General features: G+C 38.2%; 1 protein-coding gene across 1 annotated transcript in view; it reads right to left on the reverse strand.

The window, feature by feature from the left end:
* Window positions 1–1,417: 1,417 nt before the first annotated feature.
* Window positions 1,418–22,572, reverse strand: part of LOC149201412 (U2 small nuclear ribonucleoprotein A'-like) — a 172,789-nt gene continuing 151,634 nt past the window's right edge. The window contains exon 8 of the mRNA XM_089402943.1: window positions 1,418–1,927. Within this exon, the coding sequence (XP_089259069.1) occupies window positions 1,925–1,927 (3 nt within the window). The 3' untranslated portion in view covers window positions 1,418–1,924. The remainder of the gene's footprint in view (window positions 1,928–22,572) is intronic.

A 22,572-nucleotide genomic window follows, 5' to 3' on the forward strand; every position in this document is an offset into this window, starting at 1 on the left:
TGTTATAACCTTATCAAGATTGTATGTATCTACAAGAGAAAAGGCATGGTAAATGAGCTTGCTAAGCAACTATATTCTCCAAACTTGGCTACAGTCAGCAATTCAAGGATGAGAATCAGTTTGTGTATTTCACTAGTAAATAGCATTTGACCATGCGAAATCCAGGTTAATTGTCATTTGGTAAATATACGACTAAAGTGCTTTTGACCATGACTTGGTCAATGCCACCCAATGTAAAGTATCCAGGTTAATTGTCATTTGGTAAATAAACGACTAAGGTGCTTTTGACCATGACTTGGTAAATGCCACCCAATGTAAAGTATAGACTGACGATGGATACACAGATTTAGTAATTATGGTCATATTCATCTTTTTATAGCGTGTTTGATACATTAGAACCCAAGTTGCGCAAAACACAAATGTGGTATTTCACAAGTATGAAAAAAAGAATTCAAAAATAGGTTATTATCATGAAAATATGAATAAAATGATCAAGAAAATTAATGATTTTAGACTTAATTTGTCATTGTTTTCCTGTCAGTAAACATTTGTGTACTTAGTGCAGGTCACACGCACCTTTGAAGTGCTTTTATTGGCCAGAAATGCACCTTATTTGAGCTGAAACATTTCAGAAAGTCGACCTGGTGCTTCAAGACGTGTTTCCATATTTGAAAATTTCTCCAAAATATTTCCATGTTCCAAAACACATTTCCAGATGTTTATCTGTATTCAAGACATTGCAAGACCAGCTTCTGCAGTTCCATGCATTCCCAACCCAGCAACATAGGGGTGTTACGTTTCCTGCAACTTGAACTACAACATATATACTGATATCTAAGCCCAGCATTGATTTTCCCTAACAGAGATCATACCTTAAACTAATTTTAATATCTTGGGTTGTCTATGCTTATAGAAGTTAAATCTAGTTGCAGTGACTGGCAGAAATAGAGGCATGAGAGTAATATAGAAAAAATATTAAAATGATTCCTTAATATTGGAACTTTGTAAACAAGAAAATCCTTAGCACAAGTCTATCTAACCCAGATAAAAGAGCAGGTTATATAAATGTCAGCCTGGCAGTCATAACAAACGAACATTAGGTCAAGGGATTAGTTCACTCAGTCCACTCAATTGTCGCCAATGTTGCTGAGCAATTGGCTAGTTCCATGTCAGCAGGTGCTCATTTCAAATCCCCCAGGCTGAGGGACACTGATCTATGCCAACTGGTTTATTAGAGATATCATCCATCCATGAATGTGGGGAAGCATCCCTTGTGTTTTACACGAGGTTTTTCTTGTGAAAATAACAAACATTAGTATTTAGTAGCTAAGGAATATACTTGCATGTAGTTAAAGACTAGTAAAACTTTGTTATCTCGATAGCTTAGGAGTACAATCGGAATAAACAGATAAGTCGATAAAAAAAAATTCACTGCCAAGGCATTTAGATAATAAAACTGTCAATGACTTTAAATTGTTCAAGACCCCGGCACTCATTAATGGTCAATAAGGAGGAAACATTAACTGTCTACAGCTCAAAGAACCACCTGTTTGCCGAATTGAAAGGTGTGCCATTGTCAAAATTTGTCATTACTTTTTTGCCGTTAAACATAGGCCATAATCAGTACGTTTATCCTAGACAATACAATATCTGAATCTATAAATTCAAGATTTTAGAATGAAATTACTTATACCATGGTAACATGACTGAACACCACATGGATTGCACTAAAGGCCCTTCTCATACATGCATTCAAATTACCTGATACCTTCAATTAGAGACTTTATCATATCTCCTCAAGATGTAGAATAAAGACAAATAAACTCAAGTTGACAATCAGACAGCACAACAACCAGATGACCTTTTCAGTAGGTGATTCGATAGCCCTTTACTGTACCAAATATCCTTTCACTGTACCAAGATATCACTGCATCAGAGTACAATAGAAAACATTAATATAAAATACAAATATACACATGCATTATGTTATCTTTGATGCCTGAGTTCTTAATATTGGGGAAACACAGCTACACAGCATGTAATTGAACTGCAATCAAACAGAAGGCACTCAAAACCTTGCTTGCCCTTTTCTATTGATAAAAGAAAATGAAACTAAATATGTGCAAGTGCTTCTGTCAATTATCTACATAAAAGAAACAAATAAAACTGGCAATAAAGTTAAAGCCAGATCGTGCACAACCCAAAATCAAGCATCCAAAAAAGCATATACAGAAATCAGGTAGAATGAAAATAAAAAGCTAATGGGACACCAACACTAGTCACAAAAAGTTTTGAAAATTATTGTATGATAGTCCTATGGATATAAGTGGCACTGAAACAGATACAGAAATGGGGTTTGAAACGGATACGGCAAATTTTCTAAAAATACGGATACGATACAGCAAGGAAACAGCATAAAATAAAATGACAAAATAAAATTTGCATCTTACCATTCATTTTTTAGAATCCAGATTCTATATTTAAAAATACATAATCATCATCATGAATTCAACATAAACAAATCATCATCATCAATTCAGCATAAAGTTTAAACATAGTCATCATCATTAATGTTTATTATCACATTAAACATATCATCAAGTTTCTGTTTCCAATTTCAATCATTAACATCATCACCAAAATTAATAATGATAAATGAACACTACATAGTAGAAATTACAAAATGAACTATGACAGCAGTCTACTATCATATGACATATTATGTTAATCAATGTTCATTGTTAAAAAGTTTAAAACATCATAAAAATTACATTTACATATCATCAAATATGTCTTCATCCATGTAATTAATATCCACATCAACATTTGGATCCTCTCCATTAGTGGGAGCATTGCTGCCATGTCCACTTGAAGATGCAATTATTGGTGCCTCCTCATCAAACAAAGGCATATGAGACATGGCATTCAACGTAATATCCAAGTCAGGAAACTCTGGAAACAGATCCAAAACCCTTAAAAATGCCAGAAACATTTCAAAAATAGGATCCCGCATTTGCAAAAATAAACGTTTCCGAAATAGGATCCTACATTTCCAAGAAAACTAAAACCTTTCAGTGTCAATTTCATGCCATTTCATACCCATTTCCATTTTCGAAACGTTGAATGGTGTTTCTGGGGTTTTGGAGGGACGTTTCTGGTAACTTAGCTATGGATACAAGAAAGACTCATTCAAACTCTACAAAGACCTTAAAACAGTTTATCCCTAAAAGTAAATTTCATTTCACTTCAGAAATGGCACTCCCAAAGTCTTGTTTAAGGAAATGTAACTAGGTTCGGTCTTCATAACTGTACTTTTGATATTTGTACTTATTCAAGAAAAGAAATATTATTTTTATAATATATGACAATGAGTTTCTTGCTCATTGAAATAGTTCTAGCACATGTTAAGTGCTATAGATGAATCAAATAGTCAAAAGAAAAATATTGAAGACCTTAAGGGCGTTTTACACTATGTATAAAATAGTAAAAAGGTCAAAGGAATACCTCCAAGACAAGTGCAAGTCTCCTCCTAGCATGTGACACCATCAAAGGAAGCCAACCGAAGCAAATAAGTCAAGTCGGCCTACAATCTTCAAGTCAGCCTAAAAGGAGGGACAGACCTCTATATATAGAGGTTGTCCACTCCATCATAACGTCAGAACTTACATCCGAAATCAGTGAGCAAGGAAGACCAAAAAAGGGTAAAGAAAGACGAAGTAGGACCCTCTAGTTGTAACGACCTATCTATAAATATAGAGAATGCAAGAATAATAGCAGGCATACAATGCATGCATATGATAGCTACATATGCATGTGTCGCATACACCGCACTAGTATTTATATACTAAATTAACTATAAGTATTAAACATCATGACACTTCTACGAATAGAGGTTCTACTCATCCATCAACACCCATATTGCTTAATGTATCATGATTAATGGGTAAATACTAAAAGAGGGCTATATAAATTATATATTTCAAATTATTAATAAAAATTATATTAATAAATTAATAAAATGATAAAAATATATATAAGAAATTAATTAAAAGGGTACTTAGTATAATGTTATAATCTTAATATTAAAGAAGTACTTTAATAAATCATAAAGAAATATAATTAATTAAATTATAAATGAAATAAATATATACATGACCATAACAGAGATATATATGATACGTGACATGGAAGGTGTCACCAGAAGGCTAAGCGGTGGGCTGTTGGTGGAAGAGCGGCCACCGCCAAGAAACCAGATAAAAACCACCGAGCAGAATTTTAGAGGGAGCCGGGGAAGGAAGGAAAAGAACGGAGGAAAGGAAAACTGAAGGAGGAAGAACATCATAAATTGAAATTATCCACAGGAAGAGCGCGGATTGTTCTGAGGTTTTTGGGCACGAGGGAACAGTCTGCTTCAACTAAGAAGCTTACTGGACTGAGTAGCGAGGATCTGCTCAGTTTGGCTGGGTGGATTCGGTCTTTTGGTAACCGAAGCAGAGTAGCTGGAGACATCAGCAACCGCAAGTGCACAGGTAAGTACCTTCATTAATTCTGTTAGTTAATTTTGGAAAAATTTCAAGAAATAAATTACAGGCTCATGAATCTGCTTTAATGGCCATGTCACTAGTGCAGCAAAGCAGGAGAGACCTAGGATGAAGTGTAAGGGACTGTTTCTAGAGCTAGAAACAGTCACGCGTGCAAGGAACAGTAAGGCAAATCTATGGCATAACAGCAGCTAGAGAGAAATTCATGAATTATCTTTGTTTGAGTGAAAGATCAAGTCTACAAATCCTCCCAAGTCAAGCGAAGGAGTCTCCATCTATAGCGAAGGAAAAAGAGCCCTAATTCTCTAGGGTTCCTACTACACAGCTAAACTAGGACTGTTGTTCAGTTACACCAGTTTGCAGACCTATCTCAAGAAGAACCTTGTTGGATCAAAGAAAGGGTGTCTTCATGAGTGAAGATCATCTCTAAGTAAAGAGGAATCATATCACATCAAGAAGCTCACATGAGCAAGAGCTATCTCTTGACAAATATCGAAGAAGGAGGACAAAGTGCTGGGAAGCAAAGTGCCGAAAGGAGGAAGTCTATGTGTCGGGAACAAAGAGCAGAACGGAGGACGGACTTGACTTGTGCTCGGAGGATATCCTAGTCAGGGGTCTAGGGTTTGGCATTGATCAGTAGAAGCTTCAATAAGAGAAATTCACGAAAGGGTTTTTCTCTAAAGAGAAGAGAGGTTTTGGCCCTGGCAGAGAGCCAACATCTTGTGTTCTTGTTCTTATGTTTTGGTAGCAGTTTGATGAAGTACACATACATGCATTAATAAGAAGAAGAAGAAGATTAAGCTAACAAGAAAAAGTAAACAGACTCCACAAATTGTTATCAAGTAACGAAGAATCACACTACACTTATTTGCCCTAGATTCTTCAACATGGTGTCGGAGCTAAGGTGACACATCAAGGAAAGGGCAACTCAAAGAACACTCATCAAGGAAAGGCATCTATAAGGTTGAAGCATCAAGCCAAATCTACTCAAGGAAAAGAAGGCCTACCATCCATCATTCATCAAGGAAGACTACATAGCAAGAAGAAGAACCTTACATAAAGGCACCTACAAAGAAGAGAAGATCAAGAAGGGACCTACACCGCAAGCCAAGCCATCAATCAAGTCTACTTGAAGCAAATCCACTTGGATAAGGCAACTTGAAGAACATCAAGATCCTAGAAAGGCAAGCCATCAAGTCTTCAAGGAGAAAGCAAATCCACTACATCTCAAAATCTATCAAGTAAGCATATCTCCCCTTTTGAATATACATCAATGTCTTTTTGCAAGGAAAGCAACAAATTGGTAGGTACCAATAACTTTCTTGCATGCAAGAAGAGGACTGATTTACTTCTCAAGGAGAATGAACTTCTAGAACATGTCAAAGGGAATATCACTATCCCTGCTAAGGAACAAACTCAAGCCTTAGCCAAGTATAATAAGGATGAGACAAGAGCTCAAAGGATTCTAATAGAATCCAACAAAGACTCTCATTCCTTATGTCTCTAAATTTGAGACATCAAAAGAAATTTATGATAAGCTAGTAGAGCTATTCTTGGTATCCACAATTGGAGAAGTGATATCTCTAAGGAATGAATTGTACAAGATGAAGATATCAAAGAAAGGAATAGCTCCCTACTTCATTGAAGATCTCTGAGATAAGAGATCAACTTCAAGAGCTTGGGGAAGTCATGTCTAACAAAGAAATGACTATTGTAGTACTCAATGCTCTACTTGAGGATTGGGGCAACTTCACATGTAGCATATATGCCAAGAAGGAAGCAACCACACTCAGTGAAATGTGGTCTCTATGCAGAACAGAGGAAACAAGACTTAAGGCAAAGGAAGATGTGGGATCAAAGGAGCAAGCATTTGCTACCATGGCCAAGAGAAAGGGAAAATTTGGCAAATTTGGACCGCGAAGAACAAACAACAAAGACATGTCCAAAATCCAATGCTATGGATGTCAAGAATATGGACACTACAAAAGGAATTGTCTTAAGCTTAAGAAGGACAACAACAACAAAAGAAAGAGGGAAGAAGCTCACATGACTCGAGGTGAAAGAAGAAGAAAATAAGGAAGATCCTCTGGATCTCTACTATGACTAAGTCAAACTCTTTACTTCAAGTCTTCTTTCAAAGTTTTGAGTAGGATAGGAGCATGTAGGAATAAAATAAAATTGCATGGCTAGAAACATCTTCTATAATCTAGAAGCATGAAGTACATAGAGTTTTAGATACTCATGAAGAAGTAGCATTTATAAAGAGAACAAATTCATGGTTACAAATATATTCTAGAATATAGGAGCATGATAGGTATAGCTCAAGATATTCATGTAGAGGAGCATACCTAGAATAGGACCTCATCCACTATGAAAAAAAATTGATCATGAATAAGAATCTTAGAAGACCTCCATCATCAAAAGGAAAGAAACATTTGCAGGGTAAGGGCCTTTAAGAGACTATGATGGAATCTTCAAAAGAAGGTTCATGAACCAAAGAAAATGTCTCATTGGAAATCCCATTCATGGGATTCAAGAAAAGGATGATATGTAGGCAAGCTAAGATGAAGCAAGAAGGACCACACCAAGGACAACCAAATGAAGATAAGATGATCAAAGGAGAATCAAGATGAGGCATGTATGCATCAAAGTTTAGTCATGTTATCATTTGTATATTATTGAGTCATGGGAATAGTTCTATAACATGATCAAGTATGAAAGAATCTCTTTCACCAAGGACGTGCTCGAAGGCATATACTACAATGCAATGAAGGTCAACAAAAGAATATGCTCACATAAGGAAGTATAAGATTGTTGATTAAGAAGCAAGAAGAAATGCTGACTAGTCCAGGAAGCAAGCAATGAAGAAGTTCTCTCACAAAAAGCATAAGATGGTTGACCTATCTATCCAAGAAGAAGCAAATGAAGAAAGAGATCAAGCATGTGAAGAACACCATGGCCACAAAGAATCACTATCCGACATAAAACCATTGAAGATATCTCCCGAAAGAACAAAGAACCATTGAAGATATCTCTCGAAAGAAGTTGGGACAGCTCTGACAAAGGAATGAAGAACCCTTGACATCTATGAAGGCCTTGGAGATATGAAAGATGCAAATAATTGATTCTACTCTACGAAAATGTCATGATGAAGAAGCCATCCAGCAAAAGCACCATTTAATGTTGAGGCAATATCAAGATGAAGTCATGATGGGATACTAGGTAGAAGCATGTAAACAAGCAAGTACAACATTGTATCCATGAGAAGTGTATTTTGAAGCATGGACAGATGACAAAGGAGTACAGTAGCCAGATGACAAGAGAACTTGATGTATGACAAGAAATCCACTTTCCACGAAGGAAGCAATGACATGATAAACCAGGAAGGAAAGTGATCAATGGGTGGTGCCCTACCTAGAAGAAGCTCGAACAAAGACTTCATGACATCAAAGAAATGAAGGAGATCAAGCAACTAAAGGACCCATGAAGAAGAAGTTGTTGATGAATGAAAGAGTCCATAGTTAAGAGGGAGCTCTGACAAGTCCCTGATCAAGAGGGAGTTTTGGATCACCCATGATTACAAAGGAGTAACAATTGTGTTTTTCCATTTCATGGGTCATGCACTAGACCAAGACTAATAGCCATAAGTCTAGATGAAGGCCATGAATGGAAATATAGACACAACATTCATGTTTTCACTTGGGAAGAAAGAATGGGAGGATTAGGCATCTGATACTCTTTGAGGATGTCTAGGGCATCCAAGACAAGAGTAGGCAAGAAGACCGATATTCTTTGAGGGCTAGGAACCCAAGTTAAGAACAGTCCTAGAAGGTCATACTCAGAGAACACCCAAGTGGGTATGTACCTTGAGAGACAATGATGAAGGTGTCTATAAATCATTGGTATCGCCAGCATTGTAGCTCATGATCTCATGAAGAGAGGGAGTTATTATTCAAGGCCTTGCACTATGACAATTTTGATTGATATGATGCTATAACAAATGGAATGCAAATCCGGTTTCTCTTATGTGAATTCTTCAGAAATTGATAATAGCCAAACACCTTGTAATATTGTATGAATAGCTCCCTAGTTAAGAGGGAGTGTTGAAGGAAATGTAACTAGGTTCGGTCTTCATAAATGTAATTTTGATATTTGTACTTATTCAAGAAAAGAAATATTATTTCTATAATATATGACAATGAGTTTCTTGCTCATTGAAATAGGTTTAGCACATGTTAAGTGCTATAGGTGAGTCAAATAGTCAAAAGAAAAATATTGAAGACCTTAAGGGCATGTTACACTATGTATAAAATAGTATAAAGGTCAAAGGAATACCTCCAAGACAAGTGCAAGTCTTCTCCAAGCATGTCACACCATCAAAAGAAGCCAACCGAAGCAAATAAGTCAAGTCGACCTACAATCTTCAAGTCAGCCTAAAAGGAGGGACAGACCTCTATATATAGAGGTTGTCCACTCCATCACAACGTCAGAACTTACCTCTGAAATCAGCGAGCAAGGATGACCGAAATAGGGTAAAGAAAGACAAAGTAGAAGGACCCTCTAGTGCAGCGAAGAAGGAGAGTCCTAGGATGAAGTGTGGCAAATCAACGGCATAATAGCAGCTAGAGAGTAGTTCATGAATTAGCTTTGTTTGGGTGAAAGATCAAGTCTACAAAGCCTCCCAAGTCAAGCGAAGGAGTCTCTATCTATAGAGAAGGAAAAAGGGCCCTAATTCTCTAGGGTTCCTACCACACACAACTAAACTAGAGTTGTTGTTCAGTTACACCAGTTTGCAGGCCTATCTCAAGAAGAACCTCGTTGGATCAACGAAAGAGTGTCTGCATGAGTGAAGATCATCTCTAAGTAAAGAGGAATCATATCACATCAAGAAGCTCACATGAGCAAGAACTATCTCTAGACAAAGATCGAAGAAGGAGGACGAAGTGCTGGGAAGCAAAGTGCCGGAAGGAGGAAGTCTATGTGCCAAAAACAAAGAGCAGAACAGAGGAAGGACTTGACTTGTGCTTGGAGCATATCCCAGTCAGGGATCTAGGGTTTGACATTGATCAATAGAAACTTCAATAAGGGAAATTCATGGAAGGATTTTCCTCTCAAGAGAAGAGAGCTTTTGGCTCTTACAGAGAGCCAACATCTTGTGTTCTTGTTCTTATATTTTGGTAGCAGTTTGATGAAGTACACACACATGCATTAATAAGAAGAAGAAGAAGATTAAGCTAGCAAGAAAAAGTAAAAAGACTCCACAAATTGTTATCAAGTAAAGAAGAATCACAGTACACTTATTTGCCCTAGATTCTTCAACAAGTCTGAGGTAGAGAGGAAACATAACTTCAGATATTCCAAATAAGCTCAAATGCAATTTTACATGAGCATAGATTCATAGCAACTTTAATAAGGCAAGGGATCGCCATATTTCTATTAACCTGAGTCGTAGAGGGATTCATGGATGCCCAATGTGACCATAGTAAACAGGATGCATTGATAAGTGCAATGCAAAAATCCAGAGCTCAAAAGGAAATTCAAAGCGCCATGAAGCAATGGTTTGTAAGGGAGATTAATAGATCCAAATCTAGTAATGCTTAAGCATCAAAACGTCCAAAAACTTGATTGTTTGTTCAATGAACTCTATTTTGACCTAGTAAAGAATGAATAGGTTTTTTACACAAATGATATTACATTTAATGTAGCTATATTAAAGAGGAAAGAGACAAAAACAAATAGCTACAATTAGAGTGTCCCACAAACATACAAGTTGCAAAATCCTAGGGAATAGTTGGTCAAATGTCACATTGGTCTCTTATTAATGTTAGTTTGTTCTATGTATTTTTTTAAAGGTGATGGACACAATGAATTGTGTCAAGAATTCATAGAATATTTTCAATATTTCAAAGGAAAAAATACTTAATGTCACATAAAATATTGTTTTCCAAGTTACTACAACCAATGCTTCACAATGGACAGTTTAAAATGATTTCCCCGGACCTCTTGAGTAGTTCAAAATTCATACCATGGACTTACAGTTCATGATCTAAGAAAGTTGCCATTGGTGAAAGAAGTAATTCATAAAGGTAAAACAATCATAAACTTTGTTGCCAACCATTGCCATTTGTTGAGAATCTATTGGAAGCATGGTACCATAGAGAATCATCTTAATGCCTTGCTACACAACACTTGTTATATTTTACATCACCTTGGAAAAAGTCACCATGAGCGGTATTGATATCTATTTTGTAGAGCAAGTGGATAAATCCCTCCTGAATCCTTGCAAAATATTGTAAAGGAAAGATTGTATAAGGAACCTTTCTAGAAATAGTTTTTGGTAACGTGCTATTTATTGATATGTTCCAAGTGGCTTCTGGCAAACCCTTTATTGACTACCATTTTTGAGTATGTGAACTATTTTAAGGAAGTAATTTCATGCACATTCAATAAAGCAAGAGATGAATAAAAATATTTATGCATGCTTGTCATTCACAGATGTATGATTGTTTTAAAAAACCTTGATTAGTTTTCTTTTCTCTGTTCACTTCTTCACTTTTCTTCATTTTTACTAGGTAACAAGGTCATTTATCACTTAAGGCAATGTCCTTCACTTTGATTGAAAATTGGCTAATTTTTAATTTTTAAAACAACCTTTGCTTTTTCTTTTTCACCTTATAACTTATATATCATATATATATTTAATATATATAACCATTTGATAATTTTATTTTCCAGTTTTTGGTTTGATAACATTGAGTCCCTCAATAAAATACCTTTTGACCATTGTGCCTCCTTGCAAGGAAATACAAGTTGAGTTGACGTACAAAGGTTTATTTTAGCTCTTCTAATTTTGACTTGAGAAGGTTGGATTTGTCATATTAGCATATCCTGATATATGGTGGACAAAAGTGGTGACATCCTTGATCAATGCAACTAATTATAGCAGTAGTTGTTCTCATGAGCTTTGCACTGCAATGGTACCTTTTCCTCTAATTACTCTAACCCAATATCATAATTTTAGCTTGACTCCAATCCAATCAATATGTCAAGGCAATTTGCTCGAAAACCACGACCTTACTATACTAGTTGTATATTCTCACATGTTGGCATCTAAGTAACCTGACACTCCACTATGATGAACCAAACAAGTCATTCACTAAGCCATCACATAAAACGAGACAAGAATCCATCATATAATGTCCAAAGAATCAGTATAATATCTATGAAGCATACAGAGATGATTGAAAGGCAGTCAAGAAGAGTCCTTATGATCTAGTTCATAATAACTATCATGGCCAATGATCTAATTATGTTCATTACATCTACTTTTTCTACACAATTGAGCCTATCCCAAAAGTTATCGGTCATGAAGAGCATGCCAGTGACTGTCAAAGAAAAATCATATAGCATATCATCCTAATGTTTTTACTAGCCCAACTTCTCTTGATGGTTAATTGGATGATCATATAACAAGTGGACTACAGGAAGATTAAGAGGAGCATCAAATGGAATATCAAGAACAATACTACTCTAGTTTTTGGAATTTGTAAAACTACCTATGAAATTTCCACATATGCAGCGATTGGATATTTATCTCCTATGCAATTTATTTGTCTTCAAAAATATCATGGAAAATAACAATAAATTCGCTACAGTAATTCTTCATAGAATTAAATACTGGAACTGAGAAAATAATGCGCACACAAAATTGGACACCAATATTTTTGGACAATCATCCCTGGAAAAACCTCAACGTGGGGAAAAGTAGTGCAGCAAATGATGGTTTTATTATAATTAATCTTCAGCAATTTGAAAGTACAACGATCTACTTGCCTGATACAGGCAAAGCTTCGGCAAATTATTATCGCCACTATCAAAATGATTAGGAGATACAAATTATCATCTGCAAACCAACTTGGCCTCCTATCCAACTCGCACTTCTCCTGGCACTCGCACTCACACTCATACCCAAAAATGCGCATTGGTGGCTGAGGAAAATTCACACAACCTCCGAGATCACTTCCTTGCAAGTCGTTTTGCCTCCAGAAACTTATCTGACCCACTCACTCTGTCTTCGAGTGATAGATCTAGCACTAAAAAACTAAAACAAGCAACTCGCACTCGCTACCTGACTAACTGGCACTGCTAATATCGGCCTCCCTTCTTGTCACTGAGAAGCTAGAAAAACTGTGGAAATACTCTCTAGAATTCTCCTCCCAAATCTCTATTGAAACCCCATTGTCGATGTCTCCCTCTGCTCCAACTATGCCCTTGCTGAATCACTGCAAATGGGTAAGTTGAACTGCACAAATATCTTTGTGTGTCTTCTCTAAACCCCATCAGATTTCTCTTATAATCTCTCATTGACCAATCAACGGCCATGATCAAATCACAATCAATGGCTAAAATCATCTTGACCCCAAATCTCTGTTGAAACCCCATTGTCGGTGTCTCCCTCTACTTCAACTACACCCTTTCTAAATCACTGCAAATGGGTAAGTTGAACTGCTCAAATATCTTTGTATGTCTTCTCCAAACCCCATCAGCTTTCTCTTATAATCTCTCATTGACCAATCAATGGTCAAATCACAATCGATGGCTAAAATCATCTCGAACCCAAATCTCTGTTGAAACCCCATTGTCTGTGTCTCCCTCTGCTTCAACTACGCCCTTGATGAATCACTGCAAATGGGTGTTAATTTATGGTATGTTCTATGCTTAGAGCAATTTACTTCAATTATTCTTATTAGCCATTGTTTATCAATCACATAAACATAAAGTAAAATGTTGATAGAACATTAATAGATCGATAGAAAACAAGCCAAGACAAGAGACACAAGATGTGGCGGCTAGCCAGGGACAAACCCCAATGCAGGGAAACCCTTTGATCAATTCTTCTTTAATCTTCAATAATTCAGCAGAGAGAAATAGTACAATTCAGAAATTTGTAATTCTATAACAGCAGCAACAAACCCTAAATCAGCAAAGTCAAACTTAGTCAAACAACCCCGGATTGACCTCTAGTCAACCTTGAAGAACTCGGTCTTCCACAACAAACTTCAACAACCCAAAACAGCCCTTGGTCAATGGTCAAAAAAGTAATCAAAGATCAGTAGTCTGTGGTCAGCCCTAACCAGTCAACGCTGGTCAACGTTTTGGTCAACGCAACACCCAAACAGCATGCGCGGATCAGCGCTTGGTCAAAAATTGGTCAATGCTCCACAAAATAGCGCAGCACTTGGTCAATGCAGCCCTAGAAAAGTCAACATTGCCCTAAACATGCACATGTGAGAGAAGCTGCTCCTTTCCTGGCCCAATGAGATGAGGAGAGAGAAGATGAGTTGAGATGAGATGAGTTGATAATGACTCAACCTCACTTGTACTTATATGATGTGTTGGGGATGTGTGCCACACATTTAGTTATTGGCCGACCTTGACAATTTATCAAGTAAATACAAATAATTCATATCTCCATAAATACTTGTCGGAATCGGATGATCATTAGATCAATCCTACACCTCAACGAGAGGAATCAAGGAAAAATATCAACTGCCATAAATAAGATGACCCACATGGAGTTTGGCCATAGTTGCCAGTTTTAACACTCCCTCTCAACTAGGGAGAACTCCATCTGCTACTCTGTCTAACCATTGGTACTATCGCTGCCATCAAATGCACTGCCCTGCACTGCTCGGCTCTGCTCTGCTCTGCTAAACTATGAAAAAGAAGAAATGATCGAGGATGCATCATACCATCCTCCACTGACCCGAAGTCAGTCTCAGAGTGTGTCATACCACTCTCACTGAACCCAGATCAGTATCATTGATCCCAAATCAATGGAGGTCATCCTAGCATAGGGAGTACGGTAGATACAATGATGTGTCCATCGATAGTACTACTAATGGTTCCTAACCCCATTTCCCTACTCATTGATCAGATGAGAGGTACTTCCCATGAGTCCCAGACTACATGGGTAGGATGCCTCGACAAGAGAAATAATCATCTTGTCCCAAAGTCACCACGGGGTATCACAGGAGAAGGTTGAACCTTTCACCCTATACAAAGCGCAACCACTAGCGGAGGGTGAATTGCCCTGTGGTCGCATGTCGCTCCAAGAAGTACCCCAAGCCCACCGAAGCTCCCAGAGCTCAATGTATGCATCATACACAACCCTCATAAGAGGGTCTCTCAATGACACCAAGTCGTTCTTGGAAATTCAAGAATTTGGCCTTTCCCAGGGGCTTCGTCAAAATGTCAGCGACCTGCTCATTTGTACCAATATGTTGGACCTTATTGCTCCCCGTTGCACCATATCCCGGATATAGTGGTACCTGATATTAATATGCTTGGAGCAATCATGAAGTACGGGATTCTTTGATAAACGAATCTTGCTCTAATTGTCACATAGGATCACGGTAGTATCCAATGTAAATCCAAACAGCTCACTGAAGAGCTTCCACAACCAGACCGCCTCACAAGACGTCATACTCGCAACAATGTACTTTGCCTCAGCAGTGCTCAAAGCCACTAACTTCTGCATCCTGCTCATCCAAGATATCGAGGCAGATCCCAAAGAGAAACAGCACCCGGAAGTGCTCTTTCTGTCCACCACATTGCCTGCCCAATCAGCATTGGTATATCCATGTAATCTCGCATCTTCGACAATGTATCTCAACCCATGAGTGATTGTGCCACGAAGGTATCTCAACAAATTCTTGGCACCAATCTAATGTGTGTGGTGAGGCTCAACCATATGTTGACTGCAAAACATATATTCGGACAAGAGTTCACTAAGAACATCAATGCTCCAATGAGTTGACAATACTTGGTAGCATTTTGTAAAACAGGTCCGGCAGCACTACCACTTAACTTCTTGAAGTCAAGCTCCATCGGGGTAGTCATGAGCTTGTAGTCCACCATACCGAATCTCTCCAATATCTTCACCACATATTTTACTTGAGATAGAAAAATCTCCCCTGGCTTCTGCTAGACTTCCAGTGCTAGGAAATAGTGCATCAGTCCTAGGTCCTTCATCTCAAACTCAGAAGCCAACTCCCTCTTACATTTCTGAATGAGAGGGTATACACCTGTCAAAAAGAGGTTGTCAACGTATAGCACCAGCATGAGAGGTTTGTCATCTTCAACCTTAAAGTAAAGGTTAGGGTTAGCTTCACTCCTAGTGAATCCCAGCTTCATCAAGTAGCTATCGATCCTCTCATACTACGCTCGGGGTGCTTACTTCAGCCCATAGAGGGCTTTCTTCAACCTGCACACATGAGATTCTCGATCATGAATCTCAAAACCTTCGGATTGTTCCATATAGACTTCCTCTTTGATCGAACCATGCAAGAATGCAATCTTGACATCCATCTGATGCAGGTTCATCCTTGCGAAGCAGCAAGGGCTATGATTGAGCAGATGGTGGTGTATCGGGCAACAGGTGCAAATATCTCGTCATAGTCTATGCCTTCCTTCTGAGAGAAGCCACAAGCGACAAAACGAGCCTTATACTTTTCAGCACTTCCATCGGCTCCATGCTTTATCTTGTAAATCCATTTCGAAGTGACAACTTCTTTGCCCTGGGCTCTGGGGAACACATCCCAGACATCGTTCTTCATGATGGACTCATATTCCTCAGTGATAGCATCCTTCCATACTTGATGCTAGACAACTTCTGCGAACGATGAAGGCTCATTTTGAATGATCATGCTCATGATGGTCAAGTATCCCTGATGCTTGGTCGGCTTCTTACTTTCACGAAAAGTCCCTCTAGGTGCAATGTGTCTTTCGGCATAATCAAGTGTGCCCCTGAGCCATGAAGGCCTCTCCCTAGAAGAGGACGGCTCTTGCGAAGGGAAACCAATAGGATCCATAGGTTCTTCCACATTGGGCATCGTCTCATCTTCCCTTTCCTCTAGTTTCTTGGTGTCAGCGTCTTTAGATTCCCTTAAAGTACGAAGATTGTCGACTTTGCTAAGAGCCATATCTTCGTCAAAGGTGACATCATGGCTAATCTCGACATCCCTTTGACCAGCCACATAGATTCTATAGCCCACGAGGATTCCTTTCTTTCCAAATGCACCCAATTTATACCTTTTCTCTTTCGGCACATGAAAATATACAGGACTTCCAAAAATTCTAAAAAGAGATATGTTAGGTTTCTTACCAGTGAACATCTCTTCAGGAGTCTTGGAACCCAATGCTTGATGAGGGCATCGGTTTTGAACATATACGGCGGTATTCACAACTTCAACCCATAGAAACTTCGTAAGCCTTTGATCCTTGAGCATAGCACGGACAACTTCCACAATCGTACGATTCTTCCTTTCCGCCACACCATTCTGCTCAGGAGTATATGGTGTTGTAGTCTCCCTCTTAATGCCAGCCTCTTTGCAAAAGTCATGGAACTCACTGGATTCATACTCAATCCCATTATCAATCCTTAAGATCTTGATCTTCTTTTCGGTTTGATTCTCGATCAAGGCTTTCAAGTGACGAAACCAGGAGAACACTTCATCCTTCTTTTTCAAGAAGTATATCCAAGTCTTGCGACAATAATCATCTATAAAAGTGAGGTAATATAAATATCCTCCCAAGGAGTTCACAGGCATCATACCAAATATGTCTGAGTGAACCAACTGCAATATATTGGAGGTCTTGCTATGGCTTGAGGGGAATGGTCCCCTTTTGAGCTTTCCTTCAGCACATCCCGGACATACACCTTCTTGCTCTACTTTGAACTCGGGCATCCCTGTCACGATTTGTCTTACATCAAGTAGAGCTTTATAATGAAGCTGAGCAAACCTTTGATGCCATAGTCCGAACTGAAGAGATGTGTCACGACTCACAAGACATGACACCCAGTGGACTTGCTCCAACCTGTATAATGAATCAACTCGAAACCCAAGAGTGAAAGCATCTTTAAAATTCTTTTTCCATACACATACCTTGCCATCGATGAAGGCCACCTTGTAGCCTTTGTCTTCCATTGCCAAAATGGACACCAGGTTCTTTTTGAGATCAGGTACATATAGGACTTCTTGCAAATGAATTGTATTACCCTGATTCAATTGAAGAGTGACATTCCCTACACCTTTCACGGGATATTTTGAGTTGTCCCCAAGAACAATTTCCAAGTTGGTCTTCTTCTCTATCAGATTAGAGAGAGCTTCTTTGTAACCAGTGAAGTGCCTTGAGGCACCACTATCAATAAGTCAATTTCCCAGCAAGTCTAGGGGAGCAGTAGTACAGAGGGTTGTTGGGAGATAATATTCATCTTGCTTATTGTTAACAACGTTAGATTCATACCTGGAGTTTCTTGCCTTCTTGGAGGGTTGACCACTTCCTTGATTTTTGGCATTCCTTTTGCCATTGAACCTAGCATTCCTTTGATTGCCTCATGAGTGATTTTGATCATCGTCATGATGTGAGTCCTTTTTAACAGGGCACTCCCTTGCATAGTGGCCCATTTTGTTGCAATTGTAACATCTTCCTTTTCTTCCACCCTTCGGTCCGCCTCTCCTTTAGATTTAGCCCCGAAATTGTTTCTCCTTTTAGCATGAGAAGAGAATGCAGCGGGATTTCCTCTAAGTGCAGGGATTTCCTACTCTTCCTTCCTTGTTTCTTCTTGAATGCATCTTGCCATCAGTTCCTCAAATCCTGGGATTACATTATTGTTGAGAAGAGTGGTTCTGAATATATACCATTCAAATGAGAGCCCTCCAAAGGTTGTGATAGTCATTTCCCTGTCAGGTACGACTTACCCAATTGATAGGAGATCATTCTTGATCTCGGTGATCCTTAAGAAGTATGCTTGCATACTCTCATCTTTGCCTTTCTTAATTTCCTTCAACTTATTTCTAAGGAACAAAACTTGATTTGCATCATTAACTTTAAATAAGCTTACCAATCTATCGTAGATTTCCTTAGAGGTGGTCAGCTCAGAAACATAGGCCATCGGGTGCTTGTCAATAGAGTCTCGAATGATCTTCTTTACTTTGACCTCTCCCTTGGTCCACTTGTTCCTAGTAGCAGCAGATGCATTTGATGGAGGCTCAACGATTCTGCCTCTCACATGGTCCAACACTTCTTGCTCTTCTAATGTCACATCGAGAGACGTCTTCCATCCATGATAGTCAGACTTCTCATGGAGCTTGTCTTCAGCTAGGAAGTGTGATAAGGACCCCATGAAGTCTTTGAGATTGCTTCAACAACCTTCGGTGATTGCTCTTGCTTGGGCTTTGTCTTCACCTCAACTCTGATACCATGTTAATTTATGGTATGTTCTATGCTTAGAGCAGTTTACTTCAATTCTTCTTATTAGCCACTGTTTAGCAATCATACAAACATAAAGTAAAATGTTGATAGAACATTAATAGATCAACAGAAAAGAAGCCAAGACAAGAGACACAAGATGTGGTGGCTAGCCAGGGACAAACCCTAATGTGGGGAAACCCTTTGATCAATTCTTCTTTAATCTTCAATAGTTCAGCAAAGAGAAATAGTACAATTCATAAAACTGTAATTTTATAACAGCAGTAGCAAACCCTAAATCAGCAAAGTCAAACTTAGTCAAACAACCCCAAATTAATCTCTAGTCAACTTTGAAGAACCCAGTCTTCAACAGCAAACTTCGGCAACCCAAAACAGCCCTTGGTCAATGGTCAAAACAGCAATCAAAGATCAACAGTCTACAATCAACCCTAACCAGTCAATGTTGGTCAACGTTCTGGTCAACATTGGTCAACGCAGCACCCAAACAACATGCGTTGATCGGCCCTTGGTCAATGCTTCACAAAACAGCCCTGCACTTGGTCGATGCAGCCCTAGAAAAGTCAACGCTGCCCAGAAAGTCAACGCTGCCCTAAACAGAAAATGAGTCCTTCTTGCACGTGTGAGAGAAGTTGCTCCTTCACTGGCCCAATGAGATGAGGAGAGAGAAGATGAGTTGAGATGAGATGAGTTGATAATGACTCAACCTCACTTGTACTTATATGATGTGCTAGGCATGAGTGCCACACATTCATATCTCCATAAATACTTGTCGAATTGGATGATCGTTAGATCAATCCTACACCTCTCGACGAGACAAATCAAGGAAAAATATCAGTTGCCATAAATAAGATGATCGACATGGAGTTTGGCCCTAGTTACCAATTTTAACAATGGGTAAGTTGAACTGCTCAAATATCTTTGTGTGTCTTCTCCAAACCCCATCGGCTTTCTCTTATAATCTCTCGTTGACCAATCAACGGCCATGATCAAATCACAATCGATGGCTAAAGTCATCTTGACGCTATCAAGTGACTTTTTCCAGAAGTCTCTAGAGCCAAATCGATTTTCCTCAATTGATATGATTTAATTACCCAGTTTTTCTAAGTTAGACTTGTGAAATATTCAATTATTGGTCAATTAATCTAATTGAGGTGTTTCTAAGGCATTTCTTGCAAAACCTTTTCTGGGTTTTAGAGATCTTGTGTTCCATAGTCTAATAGATACCATAGAGACTAAAACACCTGTCCGCTGCTACCAAAAACTAACACTCCCAAACTAAACTGGTGTTGATATTTAGTATTGTTTTTGCATATTTATTTCAATCAAAAAGCAATTGTTTATACAAAATATTATCTATTTGCATTTGTGAAACATTATAGAAAGAAAAATTGTAATTTTAAGGAATGACAACTTTGCTTTAGTTACCTTGGTTATCAAACCAGAAATCATATGCCAACTTAGTACGAGATTTCTACCTTCTTTTATAACAACCCATCAATTCTATGCCTCATAATCATACTTCCAATACATGCTTGTTGTTGAAAAGTGTAACTAGGTTCGGTCTTCATAATGACATGTAATTATGTTTTTATGTAATGAGATGTAAAGAGGAAAAATAAAATTATTATATTAACTAGCTTCATGAATTTCATGAGCAAGAGATTTTGTTTTTGAGTCAAGGCTTCCATTGAGAGTCTAGGTATTATTTGTCATCCAATCAAAAAATGATAAGAGACATTGTCATGTAATGAATTCATGTTACACTTTCTAAAAGGTCAATATTGTCTATGTAAAGTATCCTTTAAGACCTTGTCACTTATCCTCTTCAAGTCAGCTTAAAGTATCCTCTAAGACCTTGTCACTTATCCTCTTCAAGTCGGCTTACAACGATGGGAGAAACTACTAAAAGAAGTCGGCCTAACTACTTGTGTTCATGTCAGCCTAGAGGACATCGAAAGAAGTGTATATATAGCCTAACTCGCCTCACTTGAAGACACACATTCGACAAGCAACTCAACTTGAATTCAGTGAAGCAGAAATGTGAAGGAGGAGAAGAAAAGTGCGAAGAAGGTATAGCGAAGGAGATTCTTTTGGGTATTACGAATTAGGTTTCTTCTGGGATCAATGAATAGGGGTTTCTTCTGGGGCAGCAGAGATTCTTTTGGGCAAGCGGAGGAGGTTTCTTCTAGGCAGCGATGAAGAGATTCTTCTGGGGCAGGGAAGAGGAGGCTTCTTCTGGGGCAGCGAAGGAGAAATTTCTTCTGGGGCAGCGAAGGAAGGATTCTTCTAAGAGACAGAGATAGAGATCTAGAGACCAAGATTCTCTAAAAGAAGCCAGTGATATCATAGAGACCGAGTTTCTCTAGAGGAAGATAAAAAGAAGCAGTGTGAAGTATAGAGATAGAGTTTCTCTAGAAGGAGCCGAAGAGAGCAGTTTGAGATCGAGCAAAGGGAAGAGGCAGAGCATCAAAGTTAGTGACAAGGTACTTGGAACGATACTAGAGTCAAGGCTCTGTGTCATGGTCTTGGTCTTGGTACTTATCAATTGAAGATCTAGAAGAAGAATTTTGATCGGGTTTTCCTCTCAAGAGGTGAGAGATTTTGGCCCTGGCTGAGAAGCCTACACACTATGTCCCCTGTCTTTTATTGTGCATATTGGTAATAGTCTTGATGAAGAGAACACAATAATAACATAACGAAGAAAAGACTATAAGCTAAGAAGTAAGAGTACATCACAAGCAATTATCAAGCAGAGAAATATTTTAATTCTGAATGCCCTAGATTTCTCAACACTTGCCATAGGCATTGGTATGTAAAAAGTTAAAACTATGCAGTCAACATATATAGATCTGTTGATGGTCTGAACACCATGATTATCACTAAAGTTATCCAATTGGATTAGGTTATTAGTTATTACCAGTGTTGATAATATCACTGAAATATCGTAAATATCACACTATTTCAGCAAAACGCTATATCTTCAATTAAATATCGCACGACAACATTATTTCTCCCCGAGAGCGCTGGGTCGCGGCTACAAAATGACTTTTTGACCTTTTAATTGCTCATTTTGCTTTGTTGGTCTTGGAGAAGGAAGGGGAAGAACTTTGTGGTGGTTTTAAAGAAGGGATTGAGGATCAAACAACCATTATCATCACCAACCAAATATTTTTTGTGGATCAAAGATTTAGGAACACTGAGACAAACTTCATTTCTTCCATTAAGAAGTATGTTCTTAAAAACACCTATGTTAATGATTTCTTTCATATATTTACAGCTATGCTTGCTTGCCTCTTTGCCTACCAACATTTTGTTGCTTCGTTTTTTTTCCATTTGCTATGATATTCATGCCCATGAGCCAATGTAAGGGTTTTCTCCATATTTGAACAGCAACCTTCATTTTTTTTTTTTATTTCTTATGGTCCCTCTTATTGCCATTTTTCATTGCAAATAATGTAGTAAAAAATTTATATTTTAAAATGAGGTGGGTGTTATTTTTTGTGTATGGAGGTTTAATGCCAATTTTTTGTTTTTTGGGTGCCCTAGGTTTGAATTAATCCACTACAAATATGCCAAAGCTCTTGGACCCATTTTGGGAGTATGGGAAACCTGATGGTGGGACAAATCAAGCATATCTAACATGCAAAATGTGTGGGGACAAGATGACAGGAGGGATTACACGATTGAAATACCATCAAGCTAGACTCCTTGTACATGATGTTGGGCTTTGTACGGAATCTAGTGCAGAGCTTATACA

Source organism: Pinus tabuliformis, chromosome 2_1, assembly GCF_031772625.1.
Source record: "Pinus tabuliformis cultivar Carrire ecotype Pingquan chromosome 2_1, CPIR1, whole genome shotgun sequence".
Classification (NCBI taxonomy): domain Eukaryota; kingdom Viridiplantae; phylum Streptophyta; class Pinopsida; order Pinales; family Pinaceae; genus Pinus; species Pinus tabuliformis.